The sequence below is a fragment of the Lactuca serriola genome, chromosome 2 (assembly GCF_051521515.1).
Source record: "Lactuca serriola cultivar US96UC23 chromosome 2, Lser_US96UC23_V15, whole genome shotgun sequence".
NCBI classification, from domain to species: Eukaryota; Viridiplantae; Streptophyta; class Magnoliopsida; order Asterales; family Asteraceae; genus Lactuca; species Lactuca serriola.
In genome coordinates, this window is record NC_136409.1 from 51,860,480 (window position 1) to 51,871,265 (window position 10,786).

The following is a 10,786-nucleotide window of genomic DNA, read 5'->3' on the forward strand; positions in this document are numbered from 1 at the left end:
GAAGCGATTTTGGTAAAAGTTCCAATAGACAACGTGATTGTGAATGAATATCGCAATATGCCTACATCTGGTGTTAGTCATATGATAGAGGAATTATGAAAGGTAAACGAGGAAGGTAACAAACCGAAGAGGGTAGGCAAGCGGAAAGCGAAATCTGCTCCTTCTGAAGTAGTGAAAACTCCAAAGAATGTCAAGAAGCATGCTAATAAACTGAGTTCTCCATCTCAGGTTTCTTGGGAGGACTCGAAATCCCGAACGGTTTCGGAAATTCGAGAGGATGCCATAGTTCATCATGAAGTTAAGGATACTGCTGCAACTTCGGAACTCGTTCCTACTGACTTAATTCCAAAGGTATCCACTCCACATCCTTCTTCTGTTTTTTTTTTTTTTGATTTTCAAATGAACACTCCACCATCCTCACTTATGAAGACCATAATTTCGATTTCCTCTATCCCTCCACTGCCACCAAAGATTTCTTTTGGAATTTCACTTCCACAGATCTCCATTCCTCTTTCTACACCTCTCTTTACAGATTCAACCGCTACTACAACAACAACAGTAACCAGCACACCAGAAGTCACTATCACCAAGTTCGTTTTGGGGGAGGTACATACTTTTGGTATTCATGTCAACGTATCTGATACAGGGGTGGATATCAATTTTGATGTAACTCTGGGTCGAGGCGCCTCTACCGCTTCTCCATTAGATGAAGATGATGCAAACATCCTTTTTGGCAATGATCAGGAGAATTTTACAGATTTTGTTTTCAGCCCCTTTACCATCAATGTTAATAGTGATGACGATGATGCCCCGATGAGCGAAGGGAAATTTAAGACGCTTAATGAAAAGTTGAATTCTCTATTAGAGTCTTCATAATCCTCATCTTCATCCAACTAGGAGTACATGCTAAAATCCCACCAAACTACCGTTGAGATGTTAACGAAGGCAAATGCAATAGTCCTTCAAGAATCGACCAAGGCAATCGAATCTTTAGAAAAGGCCATTTGATAAACGACCGAAAAAGTAGAGAAACTACAACATGAAGTCACTTCATTTATGACTGAGTTCAAAACCTCCTCTGACTCCAATACTAAAGCCATGAACAAAGTCATTGCCGAATTCCGTACTTCTCTACAAGCTAATAAAGAGGCTCTCTCACTTTTCCTTTCTGAAATAAAGCTTGACAATATTGAGCTCAATGCCTCCATTGTCTCAAAGATAGAAAAACTTCAAAAAGACCTTGTTGCTGAGAATAATCTCATGGATAAATTAGCTGAAAATATTCAAAATGCCAAGGTCCTTTCGGTAAAGCTGCAATATACAAACAAGTGTGTTGATGATTTTGAATCTGAGAAAATAGTTGTTAAAAGTTATGTTTCTGAAAATAATCGATACCTGCACCGGCTTTTCTAGTCTCGTGACTCTTTGTTCACTGTCTCGGTTCGACAACACCTATCAGACAAACCTCAACCAGTCTTTATAATGTGGAATCAGATTGAAGGGGTTTAGGGTAGCGATGCTCTTCCGATACAAGGAGGAGACAAAGAAGACAAAGAAGAACCCCATGCAAAAAAAACAACTAAAGAACATGAACAAAAACCGAAGACTGATGATCAAAAGGGTAATAAAGCTTTTGCCTTAGATAAAGGAAAAGAGAAAGTACTTGATGACGTAGAAGAAGAAGAAGAAGAGCTCTCTGAATCTAAAAACCTTGTAAGAAAGAAGCATGATAAAGAACTTGACGATCTTCTGAATCTTCGAAAGGAGTTAGAAGCACAAGAAAAGGAAGCTAATAATGCAAAAATCACCCTTGAAACTCAGAAGTCTCTCTTTCCTCCATTGACGATGGAACGAATTCAGAGGGAATTCATTGACGATCCGAGCATCTATTGGCCTGAACCTTCGGTATCCTTTGATCTGAGTAATGTTGTGGAATCTCAACTCGATTTTCCTATCACTCCTAAGGCCTTTTTGTTTCGCTGCTTTGGGAAGATTGAAAAGTCTCTGATCTATGACATTATTGTTAATCCTATGTTCTTCGCTTTCTATCTGAAGTATGTCAAGCCTCAATTCAAGACTTGTAGTTTATAGAAGATAGTTGCTTTAAAAGTTTGTACGCCAGTCCAGACTAAAATCTTTGTGAACATAAAATTTAAAGAATTCAAAGGAGCAAGTCGTATCAAGGATGAGTTTACTTTGGCAGACTTACCTTACAATAATCCATATGAATAGATCTCAATGTATCTAATTGTGTTAAAAGATGAAAAAAAATACGAGCCTATCATTGCTCATCTGAAGAGGATGCTTATCTGCTACATTCATGAGATTGCGAGTATGGATGTTGACATAGCGTCAGTTCTGAAGAAAAGGACGGTTCTGAAGCCCAAAGAGGAATCGAAGGACCTTCACAAGTTAAAACTAGGTAAAATCCGAAAGGAGAATGGTGTGTGGTGCATAAGCGAAACGATGGTGAAAAAGTTCAGAGGAGTATGTTCTTCTTGCGAGACAAACATTTAAACTCCACTGCTGCTCTGAACATTATCCTCGGAATGACTGCAAGCTGCAAAGCAAACACCTCAGCCGATCAAAAATGCTTCTCGAATATGATCAAGTGGTACCTCATTGTCAGAAGCACTCTTCTGAATTTGATGTCGAAGTTATTCAAGGCGCAAAGAAGACAACAGTGAAGTCACTCCTTCTTAATTTGATACAAAGGGGGAGATTGTTGGGTTTAATAATGTTGTGTGAAATATGTGCTTGTATAGCCTTATTTATTATGGTTTGGGTGTTTCTAATATCGGTTTTACTTTCTAGTCTTAGCCTATATATAGAGTGCATGCATTTATCTTTAGGGTTAACATTTTGGAACCCTAATTTCCGTTTGTACGCTCTAACAAAAAAGTTCTTGAGAACTCTTCTAGACTCTATTCATCAAAGCGTTAGGCATACGTTTGATCTTCATTGTTCTTGTCTTTAATTCACATCATTATTATAGAATCTTTCAATCTTATTAAGTATTCTCACAAATAGCCCAAATTCTTCATGTTTGACTTAAAGTCAAACTTATCAAAAGTCTCAACCATCAACGGTCAACAAAAGTCAATAATCAATAGGTCAACTGCGCCTGACGACGTGACAATCTATTGGTCACGTCTTGATCCACTAAAAGACAAATTATTCATGGTACTTTGATCCTTACTATGTGACATGCATAGTCTCACAACGTGAGAACTGTCTGAATGACATCTTGATGTATTAAACCCCTTCATCCATTAAGCCACTAATTTACCTACTCCAGAAGACTACCCAACACCCCCAAAAGCTACTAATTTAACGGATCCAGTTAAGTTATTTTATGAAGAAAAGGAGGTCAAAACCTTAACACGAGCTTAAACATCAACCAAACTTCAGATTTACTACATATAATCAGCAGGGGACTCTAAGGACCCATAAAGCTGCCAACTTTATGGAGTCCCAACACTATAACACATCTAATCATGAACCATAATGTATATAACTCTAGATCTAGCAACAAGGAACCATAAAGCGTGAAACTTGAATACTCACAAGGGTCCACAGAGGTTGCTAGAAGATGTCAATGAAGCTTGTAAGCTGGATTTATTCACCAAGGGTATTGATCCATACACAACAATATTTGGCCATACACAACAATTTATGCTTTATAGAATTGTACAGTACACACATATAAAACACAAATGTATGGCTAAAGACTGTTATGTACGGATCAGCACCCATTCTTCAAAGATGATCCCTTCTTCTTCAAGTCACCAAATGTTCATTAACTCAATGATGGGGCTAGGGTTTTGATTGAAATCAAGGGAGGCTGAAGAAGATACCCTAGGTTATGAGAAAAGTTCGTTACATGTGGAGAAAACCATGTGGGCTTCGGCTGCAACCAACCTTACAACGTGAGCATCATAATGTCACATTGTGACTCTCATTTCCATGTGTCACGTCGTAACACCAGTTTTCCCAAAAAGTCATGCCCTTGACTCCTTGATGTCCTAACCGTTCTTTTCTTCTGGGTGTTACATTTGAACTATGTGAGTTTTTTTTGCGTTTATTTAATTATGAAATTATGCTATATATCGTTTTGGTTTGTTTTAAAAAACAGGTTTGATAATTATAGAATCTATAAAAAAAATATATTTTAAAAAAATGGCTATACAAACAACATGTCGTCGTTATAAGTCTTAACTGTAAAAACGGTTTTCACCTATATCGACGACATTCTGTCGCTATAGCTCAAACTGTAAAAACGGTTACAAACTTATGTCAACGACTTATCGTCGCTATACGTCAACATGTCTTAATGACATATCGTCAGAGTGGATCCACGGTGGCACCTTGTTCTCCTTACAAATATATAATATATTTTTTTAAATCAATCCAAATGGATCAGACGACATTTCGTCGGTATAGGAGTACTGACAACTTTTTTCAATTCCTACGACGAGGCTATACCGACAATTTGCATCGGTATAGGTTATTCCAACTTGTCGTCGACATAGGATTAAAAAATTCGTCGCCATAGGGATTGATTGTTGTAGCATTGTGATCTTTCTAGTAGTGTATAATGAAAGGCATACAAAGTTGTTGCATTCTCCTTTGATTATACGGATACAACGCATACAAATTATGCGGACATAGCGATAGAGATGTCAACAAAATTGTTGGATTGTCTTTTTTATTAATATTTAAACGCGTGAATTACATATGAACAAGACAAGATGATGCTCTTAGAAAATGATCAATTAATATCTTTATGGTAAATATCTTCTAATAAAATAAATAATAAATGTAAACATAAATATTCTCTACCAAAATAACTAGTTTTCTAATTAGTACAAAATCAGAAATATTTCAAAAAAGTTCACTCTCTTTTAGGTTTACTTAACATTACGGGTCAATAACGTGGACCATTATGTGGCTGTAGCATAAAGCATTAAACTTTACTATCCTATTAATCTATTATCATTAAAAAACCTTTTTTCCGCACATCACCCCACCGGCCCACCCTACCCCCTCTGAACTCAAAAATAGTATAAAATATGCCGTTCGCCCCTCTTTTATTCATTGTACCATTCTCATTGTCTGAACTTCTTTCCCTTAACAAACGAACAAACATTCTCACACAAACGCATACACACGCAAACCAGTTACAAGGTAATTCATGGTGATGTTTCAAGAAATGGCACTAAGGAATGACCAAAGTGAGAGCTTAAAGGTACAAGAACACAACAAAGGAGTGAAACACTTGTGTGAAATGGGCATCATAAAAGTTCCCAAAAAGTATATCCTCCCTACTCTTGAACGTCCCGACAACTCTATAACTACCGAACTCCATGACGTCACAAATCTGAAGCTGCCCGTCATTGACTTTGCCGAGTTGCATGGCCCAAACCATGAGCAAGTCATTACATCATTGGCTCATGCTTGCCAGAATTACGGGTTCTTCCAGGTTAGTCCATCCATCCATGAACATGACTCTATTTTACTCAACCAACAACTAATTAAGACCACGCTGTGGCGTATATAGTGCACCCTATAACATATGTTCTACTACCCTACGTTGTGTTTTTGTTCTAATGTCTCTTAGTTATTGAATGTTAATTTTATGTATACATATTGTAGGTTATAAACCATGGGATTTCAAGTAATGTTTTAAGCGAGATGATAGATGTGGCTAGAAGATTCTTTGAGCTCCCCTTGAAGGAGAGAGAGAAGTATATGTCTACAGATGTTCATTCTCTTGTTCGATATGGAACGAGTTTCAACCAGATGAAAGATGGCGTTTTATGTTGGAGAGACTTTTTGAAATTGGTTTGCACTACTGAGGCTCATTCTCAGTGGCCTTCTTCTCCTTTGGATTTTAGGTAAATTCATAACTACCTATCCTAGCTTTCGTTCTTGTGAGGACACTTTATAAACAGTTCTTGAGTGTATGTGCATCCACCCACACATACACACACCTAAACTTAAAATTAAACACTAATAATGGCTTGTTTAGTTTGAATATTCTTTAAATTGTATTTTGTTGAGTTTTAAACTTGAATTTTCATAAGGGTCTATAAGTACACACATGAATAGGAGGACAAGGAAAATAGAAAACATGGGGTTCTGACATATTAATGCTCATTAACATCTATGATTGTTACAATAATTGCAGTAATCATTAAAATGGACCTAAAGCATATAACTCATTTTACTTAGGTTTTTTTGATTACTAATGTTAAATTAATGAACCCCATTTACAATATGAGTTTTTTTTTTTCATATCAAAAACATTTAAAAATTGAAAATTTTTTAAAGGAGTATTTTCAAACTATTTTTTTTCATCGAGTTGTTAATTAACAAGTTATTGTCATCAACTATTTAAATGATTTTATGGTTCAAACCAATTGTAAACGCACAGTTTATTGTACGGTATATAATAGAGATAAAATAAGAAAATGATGTCTTATTATTTGTGGATTCTACTAAATAAGAAAATTGAAAACATCTTACTATAGATATTGATAAGCTAGTTTAGTTGATGTGACAAGCAGTCTAACAAGACGACTCGTGAGACGCGTCAAAAACTTAGCGTCTCGACGCTTATTTTTGTCATATTTGGCTTTAAAAAAATCCACTTCAAATATCTAAAAAGGCATTTGAAACCATAAAAAATGGTTGATTCTTGTTGTTATTAGCTGTGTTTTTGTGACATCAAATCTAATCCGTTATCCTTATTGACAAATTGAAGGCCTATACTTTTTTGTTGCAAAAAGATACACATCTATGAGCTGTATGCACAACAGCCACATCAGAATTGTGTCTTTAGTACGAGGACAATACATCATGGCTAAAAAAAATACAAAGGCTTTGACATAAAACTTAATATATAAAGTAAAAGTTATAATAATAATTTCTTATTACCTAGAAAACGACTGCTTCCTTAATTAAAAACATACAAAGGCTTTGACATTAAACATAATATAATAATACTTTTGTTTAATTATACCTAAATACCTAATTAAGTTACGTAGCAATAATAATAATAATAATAATAAACTAGTAATCAGTATCTTGTCTTTGTATCATGTCTATCTTTTAATGATTTTAAATAATCAAATTGTTAAATTAGTTTTCATTCTAATTAAATTAAGCTACGGCTGGTGGTATGTGGTGTTGGATTAATCGGATTTATGAATGTACGGGTATTTTGGGAAAAACCTTTTAATTTTAAGTATTTGATATAGATTAGGAAATTGTATAGTTGCTTAACAAGTATTACGTATTGGTTTAGATTACTGCTTTCATTAGTATAAATAAGTACATTTATCTGTTAGTTTAGGTCGAGATTTATAGCAATAAAATCATTTGTCACAATTTTCTTGTTCCTCATTTGTTTGGTCTTGGGCATCAAGATATTACCAGTTTAATACTTACACTTGATATCAGAGCCTAGGACATGTGAAGGTTGAAGAGGGTAGGTTTGAGAGTCGGTTTCAAGAAAAAATGTAGACATTTACTGCGGGGCAAACGCAGTGGGAACTAGGTTCGGTTTAAGGGAGTGTGGCTTGTTTTTTTAGCGCGGGTTGAAGCATCTCAACAACAACCTCAATTTTTCTTGATCAGACTTGTTCTAAGGTAGAGAGAGACTAACCAGAAGCGTGGAATAAATGGACGGGAAGATATCAAGCGGGTGACTTTGATTCGGTTCGTTTTGCGGGTGACGGAAGACAGTAAAGGTGGACGTGACCTTTTCTTGTTGTTCGGTGGAGAATTGCTCTTGGAACAAGCTTGATTACAGAGGTGGGGATGGTGAAATGAGATAATAGGATGTTGATCGGTTGAAATCAAAAGGTAGAAAAGTCAAAGGAATTGCATAGTTCTTGATCAGTTTGTTCGTGATAAGAGGATACCGACGTAGGTTCGTGAAAAGCGGGCGGTAAGGATCCGTCAAAGAAGGTAGCTATGGATTCAGTTTGTTTGGGGAAAGAAAAAAGTGGAGCGGGTGGATTTGTTTTCTTAGTCGGTGAAGATGTCTCTTTGGAGAATGGTAATCAGAACAAAGGAAGAAATTGGATAATCAACACGTTGTGAACATTATGGGTGTAAAAGTTCAAATATGATGACTTTGGATTTGGCTGGGGAGAGGTTATGAATCCGGGAAAAGTCTAGATGGTAATTAACGTATCCAATGGGATGCCATGTTAGATGATACGTGTGTTGTGAACAATCAGACAGTTTGAGAGAAGACTTTGGATGTGACCGAGATGGAGGTCGAGTGTCTGAGAAAAGTCGGGATGGTTCGAAAAGGTGATTAAACTTTGTAGTGAACGAGAGGTATGACCAATCCGATTAAGGTGGTGATTGTTGGGTTAATTGGATTTATGAGTGCAGGGATATTTTTAGAAAACCCTTTTTATTTTAAATATTTGATTTAGATTAGGAAGTTGTCTGCTTGCTTAACAAGTATTACGTATTGGTTTAGGTTACTACTTTCATTAGTATAAATAAGGGCATGTATTCGTTAGTTTAGATACAGATTTAAAGCAATAAAATCTTTTGTCACAGTTTTTCATTATCCCCCTTTGTTTTCTCTTGGACATCAAAGTATTACCAGTTTAATACCTTACATGTGGTACACGACGAACCACAGACAGTCAGTTTCTTTTTGGTCAAGACTTCTTCTCTTTTCCTCTCTATTTCTCTACACTACAAGAATATTGGGATTCAGTAGCGACGCCTTTATCAGCGACAGTCGAATCCTTTAGCGGTGACAAGCATCACCATTCAAGGTCACAATTCTTGTAGTGATACACAACGATGGTGGTTTCACGTTGCAGGTACACCACCAAAGTTGTGGAAAGGAGAATGGTGAGGTTAAGGAGATGATGATGTGGTGGAGGATATGGGGTGCGGAGTATATATACCCGATGATGTAACTTTTCCTGGAAAGACATTGATTACAAAAAACACAAATTCTCAAACTTAGCAATTTATGTTCCATATGTTTTTTATTTTTCATGTTGTTGTAAATGTTTCATATCTTTGATTCATATATACCTAAATAAATCCAACTAAAATTATGCATCATGTAAGACTTTCCATCTATTCTAAATTAAATGGTTAAGAAATTTACATGGATAGGGTAATGGGAGTAGAGTACGCAAGAGAGACAAAAATGTTGTTCCAATCGCTGATGGAAGCCATCCTAGAAAGCCTTGGATTCGAAGAAAAAAACACACACAACAAAACACCAAAAACCAATCAAGAATCCGGCAATGACAACTACCACAACAAAAGGGAAGAGAATTACGATAATATAAAAAAAGACATTGGAGATGGAAGCCAACTAATGGTGGTCAATTGCTATCCACCATGCCCTGAGCCTGAGCTTACGTTTGGAATGCCACCACACTCCGATTATGGATTCCTCACCCTTCTCCTCCAAGACGAGGTTGAAGGCCTTCAGATACTTCATAAAGATCATTGGGTCACCATTAAACCTCATCCTCAATCTTTTGTTGTGAACATCGGTGATCACCTTGAGGTTTGTACATATTTCATTTTGATTATGTAGTTTTACCACTTTTTTAGAAAGAAGGGGTATGGACTTTTTAGATAGTCGTAATTGAAATTCATGGATCTAAATTATGTTGGTTATATATCTAATTTTCAGATACTTAGCAATGGAAGGTACAAGAGTGTGATGCATAGGGTACTAGCGAATTCCAAGAAATCAAGAATATCAGTGGCATCTTTGCATAGTTTAGCATTCACGACAGTTATCAGACCATGGCCAATGCTAATCAATGATGAAAATCCAAAGCGATACAAGGATACTGATTTTGCAGATTTTGTTCAATACATTACGACTTGTGATTCTAAACATAAAAATTTTCTAGAGTCTAGGAAATTAACTGACATTTATACCTAATGAAAGTCTCAACGAAAATTAATTATTAAAATATTCATTATATCGAAAATAACACCAGAAAATGATGATAGTGAGATGTAAATGTTGTTTAAGAGAAACAGTTATGAACTTATGATTTCTAAGAGCTTCTGTGTGTTTGTAAATGTGACAACCCAAGTTGTCCCGTTACATTTCCCCGTTACCGTTAATGGAATATTCCACTGTATAAAAGTTCCGTTAATTAGAGGGTGTCAATTTAATAAACATTCCATTGGTTCACATTAATATGTCGTTAAGTCGTGATAAAAGGAAATAAAAACACATAACACACATTTCCATTTAAATGGAAAATGTTAAGTTTTATTGTTACGACCACTAAATCGGGTGCGACCAAAAGCCCCGTTTAACGGTATTATCGGGTAAAATTCCACTGAGCCCCGACTCGGAACCCTATATAAGGGTGAGTGGAGTCCATTGGAGACTTTTTACACTCTCTCTCTCTCTATATATATACTCTCTCTCTAGACTCGTTTTCGCCCCGAATCCGCAACCAAACGCTTCCAAATTGTAAGTCCGCTTACCCTAGCTTATTCTAAACATATTGATTCGTGTTTATAGCCCAAAAATCGAACTTAGAAGCTGATGAAAAGGAGTTCACGGCCTAAGCTCCTCCTTAGGCCGTAAACACCTAAAATGAGGCCAAAATGACCCAAACTTGTCCCTAATGGCTTGGAAATAAATAGAGGAATTGGCCTAGGCGTGTTTGCACATTTAAAACAATCATTTTGGGGCATAAAAGAGAGTTTACAGCCCAAGCACTTGCTTAGGCCGTAAACACCTCTAAACCATGTCAAAAAG

At 36.2% G+C, this 10,786-nt stretch overlaps 1 protein-coding gene across 1 annotated transcript; it reads left to right on the plus strand.

The window, feature by feature from the left end:
* Positions 1–5,106: 5,106 nt before the first annotated feature.
* LOC145086237 (putative 2-oxoglutarate-dependent dioxygenase SLC1) lies at positions 5,107–10,207 on the plus strand. Its single transcript, XM_079023985.1, has 4 exons — positions 5,107–5,482; positions 5,656–5,897; positions 9,160–9,562; positions 9,692–10,207. The coding sequence occupies exons 1-4, from the start codon at positions 5,195–5,197 to the stop codon at positions 9,947–9,949; spliced, it is 1,191 nt and encodes a 396-aa protein (XP_078880111.1). The 5' UTR covers positions 5,107–5,194; the 3' UTR covers positions 9,950–10,207.
* The last annotated feature ends 579 nt before the right edge of the window (positions 10,208–10,786 follow it).

Bases quoted from the DNA above. Each gene is read 5' to 3' on its own strand.
- LOC145086237 (XM_079023985.1), top strand. From the start codon at position 5,195: ATGGTGATGTTTCAAGAAATGGCACTAAGGAATGACCAAAGTGAGAGC. The intron at 5,483-5,655 runs GTTAGTCCATCC...TACATATTGTAG, and splicing joins AGAATTACGGGTTCTTCCAG to GTTATAAACCATGGGATTTC. The intron at 9,563-9,691 runs GTTTGTACATAT...TCTAATTTTCAG, and splicing joins ACATCGGTGATCACCTTGAG to ATACTTAGCAATGGAAGGTA.